Source organism: Ceratotherium simum, chromosome X, assembly GCF_057802395.1.
Source record: "Ceratotherium simum simum isolate JZ-2026a chromosome X, ASM5780239v1, whole genome shotgun sequence".
NCBI classification, from domain to species: domain Eukaryota; kingdom Metazoa; phylum Chordata; class Mammalia; order Perissodactyla; family Rhinocerotidae; genus Ceratotherium; species Ceratotherium simum.
In genome coordinates, this window is record NC_141940.1 from 91106778 (window position 1) to 91130017 (window position 23240).

The 23240-nt window shown below is 42.1% G+C and overlaps 2 protein-coding genes across 2 annotated transcripts in view; both read left to right on the forward strand.

Annotated features, from left to right (window-relative positions):
* The window catches only part of LOC101398697 (uncharacterized), a 727039-nt gene that overhangs the window by 553903 nt on the left and 149896 nt on the right, over positions 1 to 23240 (forward strand).
* SLC9A7 (solute carrier family 9 member A7) overlaps positions 1 to 23240 on the forward strand; it is a 163642-nt gene that overhangs the window by 84812 nt on the left and 55590 nt on the right. Inside the window, exons 4-11 of the mRNA XM_087427197.1 lie at positions 4569 to 4645; positions 7195 to 7307; positions 13748 to 13853; positions 14178 to 14324; positions 16240 to 16340; positions 17917 to 18005; positions 18098 to 18211; positions 20447 to 20558. Of these exons, the coding sequence (XP_087283323.1) occupies positions 4569 to 4645; positions 7195 to 7307; positions 13748 to 13853; positions 14178 to 14324; positions 16240 to 16340; positions 17917 to 18005; positions 18098 to 18211; positions 20447 to 20558 (859 nt within the window). The remainder of the gene's footprint in view (positions 1 to 4568; positions 4646 to 7194; positions 7308 to 13747; positions 13854 to 14177; positions 14325 to 16239; positions 16341 to 17916; positions 18006 to 18097; positions 18212 to 20446; positions 20559 to 23240) is intronic.

Sequence of the window (23240 nt, forward strand, 5' to 3'; positions counted from 1 at the left end):
CTTATTATTGAGAGTCATTGTTTTCGGCAGCTAGGTTGGGCAAGCCCCTAGTTATTTAAAATACCAAATACTTTTACAAATAGTGTGAGTGGCTCCCTCTGTTTCCCACTGTAGGAGTATTCTGTGGTAATTTAGCCTCCAAAAAGGCTTCCCACAGATAATAGCCAAGGAGCTTGTTTCAGCTCTCATTTTGAATGAGGGCTAAAAGAAACCTTTTCAGTGAGCCTAGAGAAGAGAGATCTTGGTTGCCAATAAAACTCAACAACATTCTTAGGAACTAGAGAATGCCTTCCAAACTGATAAACCTCTAGATAGATCAATCAAGAAAAAAAAGAGGAAAGAAACAAATTACGTGTATCAAGAATGAAAGAGGGGACATCGCTACAGACCCTTCAGACATTAAAAGGACAAGAAGGGGATACTATGAACAACTTTGTGCCAATAAATTTGACAACCCAGGTAAAATGGACAAATTCCTTGAAAGATACAAATTACCCAAACTGACCTGAGAAGATATAGAAAACTTGAACAGCCCTATATATTAATTAAAGAAATTGAGTTCATAATTAAAAACCTTTCCACAAGCCCAGATGGCTTCAGTGGTGAATTCTGTGTAGCATTTAAGAAATAATACTAGTCCTACACAGACTCTTTGAGAACATAGATGAAGGAACACTTCCCGACTCATTTTATGAGAGGATGCCTGCCCATCAGGCTGGTTCTTTTGTCAAAGCAACTCTGCAGTTTTCAGAAGGTTTTAAAACTATTTCCAACCAACATAAATATAGGCGTTACAGTTTGTGGAGCATCTGATATATATTAGGAAGTTTACAGATATTCTTTATTTCTGTTTTTACATACATTATTTCTAATCATTACAGAAACTCTGTAAGAATTCGAGAGTGGTAGGAGATTAGCTCACATCCCTTCTCCCCCCAGTTTCCAACTCACTGATAAACATACACAAGGAGCTAACTGGCAATTGAATGTTCGATTTATGACCCCAAGCCCCTGGTAATGCATGTTGGACAAGGTAGCTTAGCCTTTAGTCATGAGACTCCTTATTACCTACCTTGTGAATTGAAGACAGATGCGCTTTAGCCACCAGGTCGGTCACAGTAGGGAGGCTGAAATGGAGAGAGCCTAGAAATTGCTGGGCCTGCCAAAGACTGCCTCTTTTGCTCAGAACATGGAAGCTAGAGGAGCAAGAGCAATCCCCCATCTTGCACAGAAGGGTCAAGACTGCAAAGCAGGGTCAAGCCAATCTCCCCCTTCAGAGATCAAATGACCCCTCCTTACTGCATCACCTTTGGGGGAGGAGGAATGGAACATAAGTTCCCTCTCCAGGATGGATGCTTGAGGAGCAGGAGGCTGTGATTTTGCATACCAGCCCGACACACATGTGTGCACTCACAGACATGCAGAGAGTGTCGTCAGTGCTCTGCTCCCTCTGGGTTTTGGTTTTCCATACAAAAATGTATCCTTTTTCTGACTAATCTATGGGGTTGCCAAGTCATCTGAATCTATATGTCAGCTATTGACATGTAACAGATAGGAGATGGTTTTATGGGTCTATAATGTTATTCTTTATCTAAATGGAGAATGTGAGAACTCCTCTTCAGATCAAATGAGTGATGAATAATTTGATTTTTTAAATACCTAATCTTAATATATAATCAAGGTCATAGTTTTAAAATGAAACCAAATTATTGGTTGTAAAAGCCCCTCTAATGGCTGAAAAACACTTTAGTTTTTGTAGAGCCTTCCCTTTGTCAGCCTAATTTTCTCAGAAGTAAAACAAATAACTGGCTTTGCCAGTTACCAATTTAAGTTGTTTTTGAAATGCTAGTCTTTCAGGTCATCAGCTGTTAATTTAATCTCTTTTCTATTTAAATAGTTCTTATAAAGGCACTTAAATAGTTGGTTCTTATTGATTAAATCTGTTAATTAAATGTGTACTAAATGTTTCCCCATTTAATTGCAGGTATGTAAACAGATATATTCAGACCCTTTGACCTGTCTACATATAGTTGTCATGCAGACATGGGCCTTTTTTTTTTCCTAACTTGAAAAAAATATCATTGGAATTAGCTTTGATTTTGTGCTACCACTCACAGTTTGCTTACAGGGCATTACCAGGAAGAATTCGCTTATAGAAACCTTCATTTTTGGTGAACTTCCTCCACCAAACACACGGACAGACACACATACACACTCTAACGTGTTAACATTTGTCAGTGGGGAACAGGAGAAGGAGTAGGAATGTAAGACTTAGAATGGTACAGCTAGGAATTGGAATGTCTGGTTGATTTTCATCGAAAGCAAACCTTCTCATCCTGATCTGTTTTAGGATTATATTCTTGAAGGCTTTACCAGGGCGTGTCATCTCCTTTAGTCTCTTTTTGCCATTCTATAATAGAGAGGGAAAAGTAGGGGAGACTCTGAACCAGTCATGGCAATGTGAACCACACGTGACTGTGTGAACCATCATGCCCAGATAAGAAGAGGATGAAAGATACAAGATTGCACTAGAATCTATAACTAGGACTAGGAGGTCCTGTACTTTCTTGCCTAAAAGGATGTGATGGGAATCAAGAAGGGGAGCTTGTCCAGTGAGAGGACAATGCCCTGGGGTCAGAAGACCTGCTTCCCAGTTCTGAGCTGCAATTTGGTGGGCCTGTGACTTCGGGCAGCTCCCATCACACCTGTGAGCTTTAGATCTCTCTCATGTGAAGTGGTCCAAATAACACCTTCATGATGGGGTTGTAAGAATTCGATGGGCTAATATATGTGACAGTACTTTGTAAACTACGAAGTATACAGTTAAGTACGAGGTGTAATACACAAATAAGTGGCATGTTATACCTTTTCAAGGTGTAGTAATATTTCAGTTTATATTAGTAGATATGAATGGGGATGGGTAATTGTGTGTGTGTGTGTGTGTGTGTGTGTGTGTGTCATTTTAAAATATATTGTGAGTGTGTTTTAGTGGCAGATTTACATTCCTAATCTTTTGCTTTGGCTAATGTCATGAATGTGAATTTACTTAATGTATTCAAACTAACCAGAGGGATGGTCACCCAAAAAAAAGCTGAGCAGCAGGGGAAAGCACATCCGGGATTAAAATTTGTTCCTGGCTACTTCCCATGAGGTTCACTGGGCTCATGTCTCATCTCTGATGCACTCCTAGCCCTCCCTGATTTAAACCCTTGATGGAGCTTTTAAAGGCAAGTAGGCCCACAGTTGTTGATTTTTTTTTGAAATCTAACTTTTTTCCAAAACATTGGTGTATAAATGCATTAGCTTTAAAAAAAAAAAAAAAAAAAAGCTGGGAACAATGACTGATTTAAGAGGCAAACATGTGTCCATAGTATTTACAGGCAGCACCCTCGTTTGGTGACTGTCAGTGTGGCAAGCCCTTGAAGGGATTCTCTTCTGAGCAGGTGGCTTAGGGGCACTAGACGTTCCTTGACACCTTCTTCACAGCCCTGGAGAGGGGCAAGCACTGAGGAAGGCCAAAGCCGAGGCCTCAGATCCTCTGTCTGGAATGCAGGTCAGAGTACGCCCGCAGCCCTTCGTCTGGTCATGCTTCATGGTGGCTGCTCAATCCGGGGTGAGTTCTCCCTGTGCCCTGTCTTTCCCTGATCTTGCTCAGCTGGCACACTGGAGCTCTCCTGCCTTTTAATTTTTTGGATAAGGTGTTCCTGGCCCCTGTTTAATTAGAGTGTTTTGGGGATTTTGTCTCTTTCTGTTAAATAGTTGTGATTGTCTAATGACAGACCTAAAGACTTATGAGAGGTAAATGCGTGTGTGTGTGTGTGTGTATGTGTGTGTGTGTGTGTGTATTTTTTAAGATAACCAATGAATGTACAGAAGCATTGGGAGGATTGCAGTTTTGCCACCTCTTTCTGAATAATTGTTAGATCTCTTAACGGTATAAGTATATAAACTTATATACATATATATAAACTTATAAACTTGCCCATCTGAAGTGGAACTACCTGTTTCTCATTTCTCCACATCTATATCTTATTGTCTCTCTTTCCAAGGCTCCGAAAATTAATCCAAATGGATATCAGGAGACACCTCAGATCCCATGAGCAGATACTTAGGACACTCGGTTTTCTGATACTGAATTAAGCAGAAAGCTCCTTAGATAGCATTTTCATACTTTATTAGTTTCAAACTTGTATCTGTAATGATCTTCTAAAGCACCACCAGAACTGGAAGTGACTAGCTGAATCACTAGAATAAAATAAATAAATCAATCTATGAAAATGATTGGTCTACTTACACACGTGCGCACACACACACTTAATGTAACTTAATATAGTCAGCTGGAGTAGTTTTGTCTGAAATTTACTAAGCCCTTGCTTGCTTGCTTAGTGATTGGTACGATTTAAAACCGTGATGTTTAAGGCTAAATAGCTTATTCAGGAGTAATTTCAGTTATTACTTGATGTAACAGAAGCAGTAAGTAAAGTTTCACTTTTTAGAAACTTTTAATGTGTTTCTAATGCTTACTGTCAAAAATCATAATGTCATTCCTGCTTTTTTGTTTTATTCAGAGACACTTTTTCAGAAATCTCGGGTCTATTCTGGCCTATGCCTTCTTGGGGACTGCTGTTTCTTGCTTCATTATCGGGTAAGTGACTCTTTGTCATGTAACCAAATTAACACACTTTCCAAAGAGATGAGATCCACATGGGTCCACGGAGTCTAGTATTTTTTCCCAGCTTTATTGAGATATAATTGACATATAATATTGTGTAAGTTTAAAGTGTACAGTGTGTTGATTTGATACATTTATAAATTGCAAAATGATGACCACCGTACTATCAACTACCACCTCCATCCTGTCACATAGTTACCGTTTCTTTTTTCTGTTGATAAGATTTAAGATCTTCTCTCTTAGCAACATTCAAGTATATGATACGATATCATTAGCTAGAATCGCTATACTATACCTTAGATCCCCAAACTTGTTCATCTTCTAACTGGAAGTTTGTACCCTTTGAGCACCATCTCCCCATATCCCCCACCCCCAACTCCTGGCAACCACCAGAGTCCAGTATTTTGAGGTTGTGATGATGGCAGTTAAGATCTAGAGCTGCATTGTCCAGTATGGTAGCTATTAGCCATGTGGCTATTTAAGTTAATGATTGTATGAATAAATAAATGAGGGGAGAAGTGACAAATCTCCTGTGCAGATTTCCCAATGATTTATGTAGGTATACTCCTCCCCAAGGAGATGGAGCTTAGCACCCGCCCCCTCTTTGATTGTGGGCTGTGCATAATGACTTCCTTCCAAAGAGTACAGCGTGGAAAGGGGGAAAACAGAGTAGCTTTACAGTGGAGAAACCTGACAAACACTGCCTCAGCCACGTGACAAGATTCACACCACTAGTGGTAAATCCTGTTGATACTCTACCCGTGATATTTGTGATGAGAATGGCACTTTACCTCTGTGTCTTCCTCCCCAAAACACATTACCTCAGGCTAATCATGAGAAAAAAATCAGACAAGTCCCAGTTGAGGGACATTCTACAAAATACCTGACCAGTACTCTTCAAAACTGCCAAGGTCATCAAAAACAAGCAGTCTGAGAAGCTGTCACAGCCAAGAGGAGACTAGAGAGATATGGCGACTAAGTGTTATTTGGTACCCTGGATGAGATCCTGGAACAGAAAAGGGACATTAGATAAAAAATTAAGGAAACCTGAATAAAGTTTGGACTATAGTTTAAAAAATTAGCTGGAAAGCTGGAGATAAAGGCAGGGGCATTTTATGCCACCAAAAAAGGAGGAGCTTAGACTTTGTCCTTTAAGAGAGAGAAACCATTGAAGAGTGGCAGGTTAGATAACTGGCACGGGTGATGATGGGAGGCAAGCTGGGGAAAAGGCTCCAGAGAGAAGTCTACTCCCCAGGTCTCAGCTTGTGGTAGAAGGAAGTGGAGAGGAAGGTCTAGTTTCAGGAAATATTTAAAAGGTAGATGAAAGAAGCCTTTGATAAGCAACAAAGGGCAAATCAGGTCGCTATCATAGAGTTACTGTGAATTGAAATAGAACTGTTTAAGTGTCTGGAACAGTGCCCGGTGCACAGTAGGCAAGCATTAAGTGATAGCTATTTATTCTCAAAAGGATTCAATTCTGCAAATAGTTCTTGAGCTACTAGCTTAGTCAATCTCCTGTTCTAGGCAGCAGGGTACAAAGTTGAGCAATGACATGGACCTTACCCTCAAGAATCTTATTATTAGAGGGTTGGTTTTAGGGTACAATGAGTTTATTCTGTGGTTATTTTTGTTGTTGTTAAATTTATTCCTAGATATTTTATTCTTTTGATGCAATTGTAAATGGGATTGTTTTCTTAATTTCTCCTACAGCTGCTACCACCACACACACACACAGACACAGACACACACACAGACACACACCCCATTAGTAACAGGTACTAGGCCTTTTAACACTCCTCATTCCTCCCAATTTGTAAGCTGTCCTGTAGGAAATGTGCCCTGGCCAAGTTGAAATAGTTAACTTAGTGGTCCCTCTTGGGCCATGTCACATTCTGCACAGCATAAGGAGGGCTATGCTGGCATGTGTAACCCATGCAAAGAGTGTGAGGCCACATATGTCGATGGGTACACTGATATTTTAATAGGGTGGTTAGAGAGTTTTGCCTCTTTTCCCTTCCTTGAAATAATTCTTGGCAAAGAAGGTTGATCCCTTGGATCTTTGTGACCAACCCATTTTTTTCTCTCCCACTTCAGTCCACTCATTTCCATGACTTTAAAGTACTATCTTAGGATCCTGTGAGTTTTGTCATAATTTATTACACATTATACAGGGTTCTTTCTCTTCCTTTCTTCTCTATTGCCCAGTTATTTAAGATGCCTTAACTTTGTTGCTAATTGAGGACCATACTTTATAGTTGTAAGTAAACAAAACTTATAAAAGTGAAATGTTTAGATGTTTCAACAAGATGACATTAACTGCAAACTATTACTTGGTGCCCAAGTCTTATTTGCACGTGTTCCTGGTAAGTGTCCAACCACAGCAGCTGCCTGATGTTTTCACACACCTCCCTTGAGGTACAGTATTCTAGTACTGCTGTGCTTGTGTATTTGCTAGGTTGCTTGATTAGGAGGGTTTTCTTTTCCTTTCTTCTTCTGATGTAGTTTGCCTTCTCTTCTTACAGAAATCTCATGTATGGTGTGGTGAAGCTCATGAAGATTGTGGGACAGCTCTCAGATAAATTTTACTACACAGATTGTCTCTTTTTTGGAGCAATTATCTCTGCCACTGACCCAGGTATTTGCATATCTGGCTTTACCATTATGATATTCCATTATTTAAATCTTAAAAAGTTCCGAGCAATCATTAACTTTTGTTGCAGTAGGGAGACTGTAGTATCAACATGAAATCGTGGAGGAAGAGACCAGTAAGTGGATAACAGACTGACATGGCTTTTCTAAGAAGGGCATACATTTCCCTTTTTAAATTATTATTCATTGTGGTAAAAAACACATAACATAAAATTTACCATCTTAACTGTTTTTTTTTTTGTGTGTGAGGAAGATCAGCCCTGAGCTAACATCCATGCTAATCCTCCTCTTTTTGCTGAGGAAGACCGGCTCTGAGCTAACATTTGTGCCCATCTTCCTCCTTGTTTTTCCCCAAAGCCCCAGTAGATAGTTGTATGTCATAGATGCACATCCTTTTAGTCGCTGTATGTGGGATGCCGCCTCAGCATGTCCGGAGAAGCGGTGTGTCAGTGCGCGCCCAGGATCCGAACCCGGGCCGCCAGTAGCGGAGCGCGCACACTTAACCGCTAAGCCACGGGGCCGGCCCTGTGGACTTACATTTTCTTTCCTGAATTGAGGATCCATTTAAAGTAAGTTTCCAAGCTGTAGTGCACTCCTAGGCAGCTACGAGAGAAAATGAGTGCTATTCCTTCCTGTGAACCATCATGAAGTGACTCTTCTCATTTTAATTCTGTCACTTTTGTATCCCTTGAGTCAATCAGGCCTACTCACAGGTTTCAAAATCCGTGATGTGTGTTGTCAAAGAGTAATTCTTTAGTTGCGTCACCCAAGCTGGCCAGTCTTTTGCTTATCCTTTGAGACTCAGTTCAAATCTGCCACCTGCCTAGTTATTATTCCCTTACTCCTTCAGCTACTTGCTCCCACAGCTCTTGAGTCAAGTATATTTGTACATAGCAGTACTTGCCGCTTTGTACTGAGTGTTCACAAGTGCTAAGTGCTCTTTAGTACACAGATGAAGTGTTTGGGAATAGTTAGTTGAATGAACAAATTCAGGTTCTTGATTTTTCCTTCTTCCTATATCAGCTATTCTTTTATTTTATTTTTCCTGCTTTTTAGGTACCCATACCAGCAGTCTTCAGTCAGTTCATTGTCATTTCTCAATTCATGTCCATTTGGAAACAGCTGTGTGGGTCCTGCTGTGGGGCAAGCAGTCTGTTTACTCCCTCCCTTTAGAAGCCACTCACCCAGCCTGTCACCACCCCCACACATACAATCCTCTTCCACTTGTCAGAACCAATATTCCTCATCTTGGTCAGGCACAGGCTTGCTCAGGAGGGGCATGGCAGAGTTCCTGCCCTGTTTTATAAGATGATGGGCAGGGAGAATGAGAAGTTGAAATTCAGAGCAGCCAAAATCAGATCAGTGCTGTGTTAATTGTTATTACTATTAATTATGCAAGCTAGCTTTTATTGTCCTGGATAAATGAGTTAAATATACATTATTTTTTACTATATAGCTGTAATATTTTAGGAAAACAGTATTTAAAGGTCAGAAGGGCTTTTGAGAATCATGTGGCTCAAACCTTCACTTTACTAAATCTTTGAACTTGGCTGTGTGCCAAGTTCTCATAGCCAGTTGGATGGCCCCTCCAGATTTCCTTGTCACCCTTTTCCACTCTCCTCTCGGTGCCAGGAGGCTGACTTGTATGGAAGATTTCAAAGGTTCCATTGCCTTCTAGTTTCCCATTGGATTTGTCCACAGGGGAGCACCAGTGGGAGACTGGAAGGAGGGCGGAGATGCAGGGTCCCTGTGGGCTGGCTGTGTCCCTTGATCAAAGGTCGCAAGCTCCTATCAGGCAGCCCTCTCCACGCAGCTCCTGGTTCCAGTAATCACTCCTTCCCTGGACCCTCTCAGCCTAGGGATGCTATAAAAGCTCCCTGTTTCCAGCTTCAAGTACTGCCCTATTCCTTGTGGTTTTCCTGTACTCTGCCCACACTTCTATACATAATCTAAACACTCCTCAAATTGCTCAATTTGAGAGTACCATCTGTTTCCTGACACGACCCTGACTGATAAAGTGCTGGGCCCCAGGTCTCCTGGGCTGCCAGCCCTATGCTCTGTTCGTTGAGATTAGCCTCCACCAGTCTTGAGTCTCTGAGTGACTGAAGTGAGCAGAGGCCTCTGGTGCCAACCCCCAGTGGTCATGTTGCATGAGTAATGGATAAAACTTCTCTTGGGTTCAACTACTGAGATTTTAGGAATTTTGATACTGCAGCAGAAAGCAGCCCATCATATGGGCCTGTTTTCTCGTCTCTAAATTGGGGAAATGACAGTACTACCCACGTAGGGTTTTATGAGGACTAAATAAGATTGTAAAATGATTAGTGTAGTGCTTGCTTCCTGCTAAGTCCTTAATAATTGTTGTTGTTATTATTATTATTGTTAATTTTTCTTCAACATCAGGTTAAAAACAAGACAATTCTCATGTCATATATGATAAGATACTAGAGTACAGGTTATGTATTAATTAGGGTTCTTCAGAGAAACAGAACAAATAGAAGACGTGTGTGTGTGTAGAGAGAGCGAGAGATTGATTGATTATAAGGAATTGGCTCATGAGATTATAGAGGCTGAGAAGTCCCCAGATCTGTAGTTGAAAGGCTTGAGAACCCGGAAAGCCAATGGTGTAGTTCCAGTTCAGGCCCAAAGACAGGAGGAGACTGATTTCCCAGCTCCAAGACAGTCAGGCAGAGAGTGAATTTTCCCTTACTCTGCCTTGTTCTATTCAGGCCTCCAATGAATTGGATGAGTCCCACCCACATTAGGGAGGGCAATCTGCTTTAACCAGTCTACTGATTGAAATGCTAATCTCATCCAGAACCTCACAGTTGCATCCAGAATAATGTCTAGTGAAATATCTGGGCACCTCAAGGCCCAGTCGAGTTGACACGTAAAAACATCACAGGTTTTTTGTAAGGAGCCACAAATATTGTTCATGTAATAAATAATCCAGAAAGTAAGAACTTTTTTTAGCCTAATCCCTAAAGATGTTTCCTGTTGTGTGACCTGATAAACTGTATTTAAGGGTGGAGGGAAGAGATTGATTTTGTCTCTTGTGTCATGAAGATGACATTTCCTTTAGGAACCATAGTGCTGGCAGTGCCCCTGTTGATGTGTGGTTAGCATCTGAATGCTTAGAGTAGTGATTTTAGTGCATAAATTTGTAATTATCTGGAGCAGCCTCATGATATAGTTGACATTTTTCAAATCCAAGTTATTCTTTGTTTACTCTCAATAAATGAATTAAACTTTTTGAAAAGGAAGTCATAATGGGGGCAGTGTAGTTTTGGAATCTCCCTTAATCCCTAACAAAAACAGAGAAAGCAGGGGCCGGCCCAGTGGCGCAAGCAGTTAAGTGCACGCTCTCTGCTGCAGCGGCCCGGGGTTCGCCGGTTCGGATCCCGGGTGTGCATCAACGCACCGCTTGGCAAGCTGTGCTGTGGCGGCGTCCCATATAAAGTAGAGGAAGATGGGCATGGATGTTAGCCCAGGGCCAGTCTTCCTCAGCAAAAAGGGAAGATTAGCTCAGGGCCGATCTTCCTCACAAAAAAAGAAAAAAATAACAGAGAAAGCAGGACAGGGAAAGAAAAAAACATAGAGACACAACTAGCTGACAGAGTATCCCTATGAATCTCCAGATATCAACTGGTGGGGTCAAACCACCCGTGAGACTTAGGGAGAGGTACAGCAGCTGTACAGGAGCAAGTGGAGGGGACAGGAGGGGCTGCTGATCATTTTGACTGTCAGGGAAGCCAGAAATTTCCCACAAGTATTCACTCTCAAAAGGAGGGGTCCTCACTGGGAGTAAAGAACTTTGTGGGCACGTCGGATAACAATAGTTAAAACTGGGAGGGGGCTTTATGGGCTTCAATTTGTGGGTGAGGGCAAGGAGACTGGAGGAGGTCTGAGGCTGCTAGAGTGACCTGGGCCCTCAGGGCTCAGAAAATACTCAGCAAAGATCTCTCTGGAGGGACAGAGCCACTCTCTAAAAATGAACTGCTAGGACCACAGACCCTGATTGATGAGGGGGGTTAAAGGAGAAAGAAAGCTCGGATACTAATGGAGGAGGAGACCAGAGGAAGCAGATCTCAGAAAGTATTGGGGTGGTGGCTATACCCAGAGGCCATATTTTTAATACTTCAGTGTAAAACCAGAAGAGGGAGCCCTAGAGCCATGAAACTAGGAGAGCTATTCTGGGCCTTCTACCCCCTACCCACCTCACTTAATATGAGCAGCAGAAATGGATTGAGGTTGAACTTCATGCAAACATACTGTAAGAAAAAAATGATGGTAACCCCTATGAGTAATCAAGTTACAAATAATTAAGTCATATCAAAAATGGGGTCCCAAAGCAAATGAAACTTTATTAATATTCCAGCAGAAGCTAAAAGAAATTAGGAAAATGATAGAAGTTATGAAAGAACTGTATAATCAGGATTGGAAAATTCAGAAATGAGAGGACCAAACAATAGAGCATTATGATAAGAGAGCCTACAGAAAGGAATGGGGGGGAGGAACTCATGGAGTAAAAGAGATATAAAATATTTTTTAAAAATAAATTTAAAAATGGGCAAAACCAAATGATAGTGTCAGGAAATATACATTGGATGATTAAACTGTAAGGAAATGCAAGGAAATGATTACTATAAAATGAGGTTAGTGGTTACTTTTGAGTGAAGGAAGGGGTTTAAGATTGGGATGGAACATATGGGAGGGCTTCCAGAGGGGCTGGCAAAGCCCCATTTCTTGAACTGGATGATGATTACAAAAGTGGTTGGCTTATAATAATTCACTAAGCTAAGTATTTGTTTGGTTTAGTTTTCTAATTGTATCAATGAGTAATGCCTTTGGCTGCAAATAACAGAAAAACCTGGCTACTACTAGCTTAACCAAATAGCTGTTTATCTTGGCTAATGGTCCTGAGCTGGTGCCAGAGGTCCCGCTACAATCGGGCATCCAGGCACTCAGTTTCTCTAGTTTTTCCCTTGGGTTTCAGACACACATTAGTTGCCCCATGGAAGCAAGATGACTGCGCTGTGCCCAGCCTCTCCACCCTCTTCCAGGCAGGAAGAGGTGGCACTCACTGCAAGGGAAGCTGGGGAAGTGAGTTTTTAGTTTTTAAAGTCCTTATCGTAGAAACTAACAAAGAGGAAGGTAGTCGGGTGTGAGTGTTGAGAGAGAACCCTGCCTGCATGTATATATCTAGAGCAGTGGTTCGTAACTGGGTGTAATTTTGCTTCCCAGGAGACATTTGGCAATGTCTGGAGACATTTTTGGTTGTCTCGTGGGAGGGGGAGTGAGTATGCAATGCTACTTACTGGTGTCTTGTGGGTAGAGGCCAGGAATGCTGCTAAACATCCTACTGTACGCAGGACAGCCTGCTACAACAGAGAATTATCTGGCCCAAAATGTCAGTAGAACCAAAGTTGAGAAACTCCAAAACGCTTTCAGTGAGTCCATAAGGTCAAAACTGATTTAATGATGATAACAATACATTATTTTTCATTTTTACTTTCATTCTTTCACAAGTGTACAGTAGAGAGGAGTTTTCCAGAGGCTGCATGATGTGTGATATTGACTATCTGTTGATTGAATGCAAAAACAAATAGGAGAACCATCTGTCTTCCAGTAATCCAGATGTTAAAGAGATTTGAACAATGTAAAACAATGGCTCTCTTCTCACTAATTTTTTTTTGTTCTGAAAAATATAATTTTTCACTAAAAATATGTTAACATATATTGGGTTTATTAGTAATTTTAAATGAATAAATATTTACATTTTTTCTTTTTTATTTAATGTAGTAAATATTGATAGCATAGCCCACAAAACTAAAGCTCTTTGGACGCCTCAATAATTTTTACGAGTGTAGAGGAGTCCTGAGACCAAAAGTTTGAGAACTGCTGATCTGGAGAAGAGCTGATTCTTAAATGCCTGAGAAATGTGACGACTCTGAGAAGTGTAATTATGTATAGTCTGTCATAAGTGAAGACTTTCATTATTTCTCAAACCTTTATTAAAACCTTCTCTGTGCCCTGACGCTGTGCTGGGTTCTGGGAGCACAGTGGTCAATAAAATAGGGTTTCTGCCTTCAAAGAGATTTCAGCTCACGGGTGGAGCCAAATCACATGAATGTGATTATTTTTTTAAGTTCTGTAATAGAGAGATTTTCAAAGTGTGATGGGATTACAGTGGAAAACGCAGTGTTTCGGTGCAGCATTATGAGATCAAGCATCATATCATGCCTCATTCAGATTGGGAAGCCATTTTCATTTCTGTCATATACAGACAACCCGTCTTTGACTCCCTTACTGTCTCCCAGACCACCCTCTCCCACCAAAGATAGGAATTGCCTCTATAAATTTGTCATCAATGGCTTAAAGTCAGAAACTGAAACTAATTTAATATGCTTTTGGCCCACTTTTTAGTGACCGTACTGGCGATATTTAATGAATTGCATGCAGATGTGGACCTTTATGCACTTCTGTTTGGAGAAAGCGTTCTAAATGATGCTGTTGCCATTGTACTGTCCTCGTAAGTAACAATATTTCTGCCCGGGAAGAGAGACTCTGGCTTCCTGAATGCACTGGGCTAAATTCAGAGGCCTGTCTTAAAAGTGGTAAATATTGAATTGGGTGTTTTTCTAAATGAGGTTTATCAACTTTGTTGGTAAAGTTATGCTGCTTTGTCCAGTCGGCAGTGATCCGAATGCTAATACTAGATTCAGATTAAATTGAATGAATACACCATAGAGAGTGCTCGGCAGAGTGTAGGTACCTATGGTTGTAGAAATTTTTAGGTATCATGGTATAAAACCAGTGTGGTCCCTTTTAACTCTCTCTTCTTTTTAAACTCCAGGTCTATTGTTGCCTACCAGCCAGCGGGGCTGAACACTCATGCCTTCGATGCTGCGGCCTTTTTTAAGTCGGTTGGCATTTTTCTAGGTATATTTAGTGGCTCTTTTACCATGGGAGCTGTGACTGGCGTTGTGACTGCTCTAATATCCTTTTGGCAGTTTCTGCGCCTGCCTGGGTATGATTATGTGGCATGATACTTACAAAAAAGAAAGTTCTCAGTTCTTCCTTTCAGATCAGAATCTTAAAGAGATTGTTCCCCTGGGGTCTGGGGGCTCCTGAAATATGTCCCTTTGGTGAAACATGGCAGTCAAGTGCCTAGCTAAGGGTCTCAGAAAATGTTTGGGAGAGTAACTCTAGGCTTAGCTCTGTCCTCACCTTTGCATTTTCTCTCCCTCCGATAAACCAGTTGGAGACGAGAGCCTGGGGGCAGCATCAGTTTTAGGGGGGTGAAAAGAGCTGAAGAGCCCGGAGGAGGCTGGGAATCAGGAACCACCTCACAGGAGTGTCTGCTCTTCTGGGCCGAATGGGGCTAACGTGGCCCTAACTAGCCGGGGGCCATCAGTGGGAATTACTGCAAGGTGGTCTTCCTTAAGCAAAGGACTGCACAATATTTAGTTAAAAACCAACCAACCAACGTAAAAGCAAAGTGGGGAGTGAGCAGGCAAGCCCTCCACAGGTGTGCTGAGCCCTTCATCATCCCTTCTTTCATGGGCATTTAGATCACCACTGTCCAATACAAATGTAATGGGCGCCACAAATGCGAGCCACGTCACTTCAGCCTGCAGTCAATGTACAAATTCTTAACCAAACTTATGCAAATTATTAATGTACTAAATCTCTGAAATATGATATGTGTTTTGCTTTTACAGCACATCTCAATTCGGACTAGCCACACTTTAAGTGTTCAGTAGCCACATGTGGCTGGCGGCTACCATATTGGACAGCGCAGATTTAGATGGCTTTCTTCACAGAGGCCCTTTTGATGCCCTGGGGACTTATAGTGCTCAGTGAAACCACTCATGACATGGTTTCAGGCTGGCCCGCCATGGAATGGCAGTGTTAGGAGAGGAATCTCTGGTCCCAAAAGGTGACACCAGCACCCTTATAGTTGCCCCAGGAGTTGTGCATTTCTTTCTTTCTTTCTCATGCATTCATTAGGCACCTGCTGTGGACTCAGGCTGTAGTAACCCATAGAGGTCAGAGTCTGACCTCTTTGTCTTCCCAGGCCTGCGTGAGGCACTCCCGGCACTGCCAGAACTAACCTGCCAGTCACACCTCAGGCCAAGATTGTGCCTCTCAGAACTGTGGACATTGCAAAGAGCACAGAAAACCCATTTCCAGTTTCTTTAGAAAGCTTAAATTTGTAAAAACATCTTTATTGAAATAAAATTCACATACTATACAATTCGCCCACTTGAAGTGTACAATTAAGTGGCTTTTGGTATATTACATTATTAATGTTTTTAATTGTGGTAAAATATAACATAAAATTTGCCATTTTAACCATTTTTAAGTATACAGTTCAGCGTTAAGTACAACCACAGTGTTGTGTAACCATCCCCACTATCTGTTTCCAGAACCTTTTCATCCCAAACAGAAACTCTGTGCCCATTAAATAGTATCCTCCCTTTCCCCCTTTTCCCAGCCCTCGGTAACCTCTATTCTACTGTAAAGCTTAACTTTTATTACTTTAAAAACCAAGCAGCAGGGCTGGCCCCATGGCTTAGTGGTTAAGTGCGTGCACTCCGCTGCTGGTGGCCCGGGTTCGGATCCCGGGCACGCACTGACGCACCGCTTCTCTGGCCATGCTGAGGCTGCGTCCCACATACAGCAACTAGAAGGATGTGCAACTATGACATACAACTATCTACTGGGGCTTTGGGGGGAAAATAAATAAATAAAATTAAAAAAAAAAAAACCAAGCAGCAGCTTTGGGGCCCCAGAAGAAGAGTTGAAGGGAAAAGATAGCCCGTAGGGAGGCATCCTGGGCCAATAGACTGTGGCTCTTGGTGACCCTGATACTTGTTCCTGGAGACGAGTTCCTTGACAGGGGCTGACGTAACCAAGTTTACCAAGCTGCACTGCTTCCCCCTGCTGGAGACGGCACTCTTCTTCCTGATGTCCTGGAGCACGTTCCTTTTGGCAGAAGCCTGTGGGTTTACAGGTTTGTTTTCTCTACCCTTGGGCCATCCTTCCCCTCACTGTAGCGGGGTCTGTGGGAGCTTGAGGGAAGGGAAGAATTCTTAAATAGCAGCTGCATGGAGTTGATTAACTGCTCACTGAGTGTCCATATGGGGGATTGCTGAGCAAGGCTGGTGTTCTGCCTTATGAATAATTTAGTTTCCCAAAGCTACATATTTTTAAAGGATAAAGTTTATTGTTTCAAACTCAGTTATGTCTCTGAGTACTTATTCCAACTAGAAGTAGATGTTTAGCTTCAAAGGTTACTGAATATATTAACATCTTATTTGTAGCCTCATCTAGATTGCTACATTATTTTACAAATAGTAGCAATAGCAAGCAAAATATGTATCCTTTTAAAGATAATTTTGCATCTACTTAGCTGAGTGTGAAGGCAGTTTTTCCTTGTTTTGCCTCTGGTCTGTTTAGTCATTGTTTTTCAATACCATGTTTTTATGGTGCCAGTTTCATATATTAGTGTGAGTGATCATGTGGTTTTAGTTCTTCACATTCTCTCATTAAAAAGTAAATAAATAAATCACTGAATTTTTCTGTTAGAAAACTCAAGTACAATTACTCTACATAATCCAGGTAGTTAGGAAGTCCTTTTATCATCTTTTCAAAATATTGCAACATGTCTTTATATGCAGCATTATAAAATGCCCCACTTCCTTAAAACTTGATAGTTATATGTAAATGTATAGGCAGAGTCCAAGTTGTGTCAGTTGTCTTACACAACAAAATGGTTACCATCAACTGGAAATCTAGATCATCAGGGCTTGGATAAATGATCTAGTACTCTGGATCTGTTTTGTCTGAAACCCTAAACCATGCAGAAATACAAAGCATTAGTCTGAAATTAAATTCATTCATTCTAAGAACAGAGAGGAATATGACAAAAGTGTATGATAGGCCCTTACGGTCTCTTTGAGGGAATGAATGCTAAATGCCAAATACAGATGATAAATTCAGTAGGAGTTTAGAGGAGGGGAGAGAATGCCCTTAAAACTGGAGCAAGGGGAGAAGTCAGGAGCCTTGGCTTTGAAGGAAGGCAGCGTTGGGATAAAGAAAGGTTGATATGAGTGGTGAGGGCAGGGGGAGCTTTCAGTACAGTAGTTCCCCCTTATCTGTGTTTTGCTTTCCACAGTTTGTTACCTGCAGTCGACTGAAATATGGTCTGAAAATATTAAATGGAAAATTCCAGAAATAATTCATAAGTTTTAAATTGCACGCCATTATGAGTAGCGTGATGAAACCTCACGCCATCTGCTCCATCCTGCCTGGGACATGAATTGTCCCTTTGTCCAGCGTATCCATGCTGTACTGTATAGGAAAAAACATAGTAACTATAGGATTCGGTACTATCCACGGTTTCAGGCATCCACTGGGGTCTTGGAATGTATCCCCTCACAGATAAGGGGGGACTGCTGTAATAGGAAACTTTCAAAAATATTCACGAAGTTGCATATGCTGGGCCGGCCTACCTTAGCTTTTTGTTTCAGTAAGGATTTTTCCTGCTTCTTTTTTTCCATTGATTTTTTTTTAAACTCTCTCGCCAGGCGTTGTAGCTGTCCTTTTCTGTGGAATCACACAAGCTCATTACACCTACAACAATCTGTCGGTGGAATCAAGAAGTCGAACAAAGCAGGTGGGAGAGAGCCCTGGGTCCTCATGAGTTGTCTGTGAACACAAGGCGGGGGACTCGCGGGGTTTACGGCTTCCTTTTCCCTTTCTGTGTAGCTCTTTGAGGTGTTACACTTCCTGGCAGAGAACTTCATCTTCTCCTACATGGGCCTGGCGCTGTTTACCTTCCAGAAGCACGTTTTCAGCCCTGTTTTCATCATTGGAGCTTTTGTATCCTTTTTTGGTTCCACCATTTTCTACAGGGAGAGGCGACCACTGCTGGGGAAGCTATAATAATAATTTCTGTTTTTGGTGGGTGACTGAGTCGGCACTAGTTCATGGTGTTTTTAAGATGAGAAAAAGAAGGCTTAAGTGGTTCATAAAGCTCAATGTATTTGATTTAAAGGTGTCGATTCTAAGGTTGTCCTTTCTGCATTTCCTGTGTAAGATGGCCTTTCTGTTACGCTGGTGCTTGGCGGGTGGTAGTTTGTTTTGTAAAGTGCCCTTCTTAGCAGATCTAAAAGTCAGCAACTGTGTCAGTCCCCAGAATTATTTTTATTTCATTGCCATGTGAATTCCAATCCAGGAGGTTCCCCATTTGGAAGACCTGAAGGTTCTGTTACTCGTGCTCTCGACTGCACACCCGATGCGGGTAGCCCTTCCTTCCACTGCCCAGGGAAGCCTGCAGGCAGTGAACATGCTGGCACCTGAGCTTCCCTGCTGTTACAGATCATGGTGGAAAAGACGCTTTTTTTTTCCCCCCCCAAAAAAAAAGGAGGGGAAGAAAAGATAAAATGGAAAAATACTTGGTTCTTTGATTTGGTCCCATTGTGAGCACAGATTTTGGAGAAGAGACAGTTTTGGGGGTTGGCTTCTCTCAAGTGAGGAGGGATGTGAATGCCCAGCAGTGGATCGACAGCTGAGGGTTTTGCTCACTTGGCCTCAGATCCTATTGTTTTTGTTAAAGTGAACTTTTCTGGGGCTTGGAACTGGAGCAGTCCAGCTCAGCCTGGATTTCAAAATACCGAGCAGTCGTCCCCTATTGCTGAGCATTCGCTTTTGCCTTTTGTAAGACCTCATGGGTATCCTTAGATCTTGGGATGCTGGCAAAAAAGGAGCATTTTTCTCTTCTGGGCTTTTCATTTATTGTGCAGGAATAACTGATACTCACTAAGCAGCTAGACGGCAATAGTGGCCTAATGCCGTGCCAGCAGCCTTCCAGTTAGGGTGTTATCTGCTTCACCTGGGGCTCATTTCTTGGATTTACACACTCAACAGACTGACAGCTAAAAATCTGGGGGATCAGTGTTTTTCTTCTTGATTAAGAAAGACTTTGCATGTCGTTTTGATTTGTATTCCCAGCAGGACATCCTGTGAGAGATAGTGAGAGCGCAGCCCTTGTTTACAGATGAGGGCCTTGTCGAGGGCGAGCCAGATCCTCTGAATCCTGAAGGCCACTGACCAGTTGAGGACTTTGCATAGGGCTTCTGGGATAGAATGTGCTTTATAAGCACTACCTGTTTCCTTCTGTTAAAAACAAAGCAAAACCAAACCAAAGAAAAAGATAAAAGAAGAAAAACAGTCAGTACTTAACCCTGGAGAAGGCAGAAGATAGTTCCGCCCTCACTTCTGTCTGAAACAGCTGCAGCTCCGGCAGCTGGTGCTTTGCCGAACCGGAAACTCCCTGTCCCTCTGGCTCGCACAGTGGTTTCCTTCTGTGACCAGGGCAGTGTGCATCTCTCTGTTGGGCTCTGTTCTAAACTCAGCAAATGATGAATGACCGGTTTCCCTGAATTCTTTGGTTTCCACAGTGGAGTTCCCCTTCCACACTCCTCCTTTTCCATTTCTTACATCTCTCAAAGACAGTTCAGCCTCTTAGGTAGAGAAATCTCCCCAGGTTGATTCTCGCGAGGAATATAAATGTGTTAGCAATACTTTCAGTTTCCCCACCTCTTATTTTTAAGATCTTCCTGGTCATTTGAGCCCCTGATGTTTACTTTACACTGAAGCTTACGAGCTCTTACCCAGCAAACTTTCTCTTTATAGTTTGACTCAGGGGTTAGTAGTTTTTTCTTCTTGTGATTTTTCTTCCAATAGAACCCAACACACTGCTTCTCTCAACTCCCCACCCCTGCCATGGTATCTTAGCTTATTTCTGGACTCATTTTTAGGTAGATTGGAGACTTGGTCCATACCAGTTTAATTAAAATTAAGAAGTTACATCAGTGCATTTAACAGGCCAGAAATTATCCCTACGAGCCAGAAGGTTGGGAAGGTTGGCCAGTTGAATCCCACTTGTTGCTGAGACTTGTTTAAAGGGAAACTAGACAGCCTGGCTTCTTTGTGCAACTCTCCTGATTGTAGTGAGGTGTCATGGCATTCCTGAAATTCTCTGCTCAATCAGAAGTTGTGTGAAAGTGCCATTCTGGAAACCTGTTGGGCCCTTAACCTCCACCTCGTGGTCAGGTTGCCATCTTCCTGGGCAGAGCTGCACATATCTACCCGCTTTCCTTCTTCCTCAACTTGGGCAGAAGGCATAAGATTGGCTGGAATTTTCAACACATGATGATGTTTTCAGGTAAAAAAGTATAAATGTAAAGAAAATGAGTTTTATTCAGCAGTCGTTGTTAGTGCCTTCAAGTCGATTCTGACTCCTACCAAACCTGTGTACAGCAGAGCAGACCCCTGCCCAGTCTTTTTTCACCATCCTCTCACCTTCCAGCACTATATCAGACAATGCTCTGCTGCTATTCATAGGGTTTTCATGGCCAATTTTTTCAGAAGTGGGTGGCCAGGTCCTTCTTCCTAGTCTGTCTTAGTCTGGAAGCTCCACTGAAACCTGTCCACCATGGGTGACCCTGCTGGTATTTGAAATACTGGTGGCGTAGCTTTCAGCGTCACAGCAACATACAGCCACCACAGTATGACAACTGAGAGACAGATGAGTGGTGTGGTTCCCTGACCGGGAAATGAACCTGGGCTGTGGTGGTGAGAGCGCTGAATCTTAACCGCTAGACCACCAGGGCTGGCTTTATTCAGCAAGCAGTGTTAGTATGATTAAAATATAATCAATAAGGCTCTTAAAAAAACAGAAATTCAAGTTTCTGGTTCTTTTGTATCCCCTGCAGTGCTGAGTAGACAGAGGTACATGTTAAACGGGGTTAGTCTTGAATTTGAAAACCATGCTACCAAATGTGAACGTTCTCCCCTAAAATATTTGCATCTTTATTTTATCTCTACCACCCAAGGGAGCTGGAGATATATAAGTATTTAAAGTGCTTGATTGTTTTCTAGTAGACGTTCATAACCCTTAATCTTCCAGAAGGGCTCCGGACCTAAAATTAGAAGGAAAAATAGGTCTTTAATGAGAAAAAAATTTGGGCCAAGTCACTCAACACCTCTCAGCTGCAGTGTCCTCTCTTGTAAAATAATGAAATTGAGCTGATGAGTTGAGTTGCCTCCTAGCTCTAACTTTTATGGAGCAAAAGAAATAAAATATATAAGCAAGATGAATCCCTGATCGGAAGATTATAGCTGTGATTGTTTGCTTGATTTACACTGTCTCCCAGATGCCCCCTTCTCCACTATAAAGCTGAGAAGTGTGGAGAAGCTACTGAGGGGACAGAGGACAATGAAGAAATATGTGGAGGTAAAGAAAGGAGAGAGCAATTGGCATGAGTAGATGGTGCAGTGAGAGTGGTAAGCGTCAGACGAGACCCAAGTCGAAGCATCTGTGCAGAGCAGAGGAGGATATGTTGGGACAAAAGGCCACTGGGACCCTTAAAGTTACCTCTGTCCTGTGTAGGGGAGGAAGAGGGGCTGTACAAGAGGCAGAGTGAGGAGCAGCTCTTGACTGCCACGCAGTCGTTCTTGGGGGCCTCCGAGAGTCATACTGAAATTACACCAACGACTCAGCAAAGCAGTCACTGGGTCTAATGCTCGCATCTGCACATAAATATACAGCCTGCCATAATGATTTCCTTTCACTCTCACAAACGTTTGTTGAGCATCCTCTTTTTAGAAGCCGCAATTCTAGGTTGTGGAGGATAGAGACCAGCCTCCTTCAAGGAGCTCAGAGTGCACTGTGGGGAGACAGGTGTACAAAGAGCTAACTTTCTCCAAAGCGAGGGTGGTGAATTGCGCAAAAGAGGTATGGAATAAATGTGGAGCAGAGGAGGGCCCAGGGCCATCTTCACAAAGCGGGTAACCTTCGAACTGGGCTTGGAAGAAATGGAATTTCAGGAGGCAGCAGGTTGGAAAGGCAAGAAAGCATTGCCATATGTGGCTTTTTCAGGGAAGGGTAGCAATCTGGTTTAAATCTAAGAATCGTGGAGTGACACAGAAAGAGGGTGAGCTTGGAAAGGAAAATCGTGTCCAAACTGGTGAGAGCCTTTAGGTTGCATAGGAGTCACCTGTTGGGCTGATTAAAGCAGGTTGCTGGGCCCCACCACCGAAGTGTGATTGTGAGGGTATGGGATGGGCCCCATGAATTTGCATTTCTGATGTGTTCTCTGCTGTTGCTGCTGGTTTGAGAAGCACACCTTGAGAACCACTGCTGGAGTCTAGGCCACGGAGAAGCTCCAATACTGTGCGAAAGAGTTTGGGCTTTCCTCAGGAGCAGCTGGGAAACATTGGAGGTTTCAGAGGAGGGCAATGACAGGATCCTCTTTAATATTAGGAAAGTGCTGGTGGAAAAGAGAAAGATGAATTGGAGATAACTCGGTCACCTAGATAAACTTAAAATACGTTCATTTTCTTCTGTACTAAAGACTGAGAAGTACACAGTGCTGTTTTTAAAGATGTCTCCTATAAAAATTATTTCCTGCTAGGAGAAATCCGACTCTCAAAAGGAACTCATTCTTCAAGGCTATGAAATACCTGAGGTTTCACTCTCATATTGCTTACAATGTTTACCTAATAAAGAAAAATGTAGCACACATCTTCTCTCTCTAACCCCCGAGTTTTCTTCTTTGAGACAACATCCCTTTTAAAGGCTTAAATATTGATCGATGACATAGCTGGCTGTAGGGTGATCTAGATATATATAAATATTTCACTAGGACAAATTAATAGAAGACATTAACTTTTGCTCTGTTTTTTATCCATTATTGAGTCACTCTTTATTGAATTATAGTGAAATTCTCAGATTAATGAAATTTTGAAATGCTTGGGAAAAGTACAAACAGATAATAGTGGGTATAACTTCATTCTCTCATATAATATGCATACAGTCATGCCCTTGATGAATAGGAATTTATAC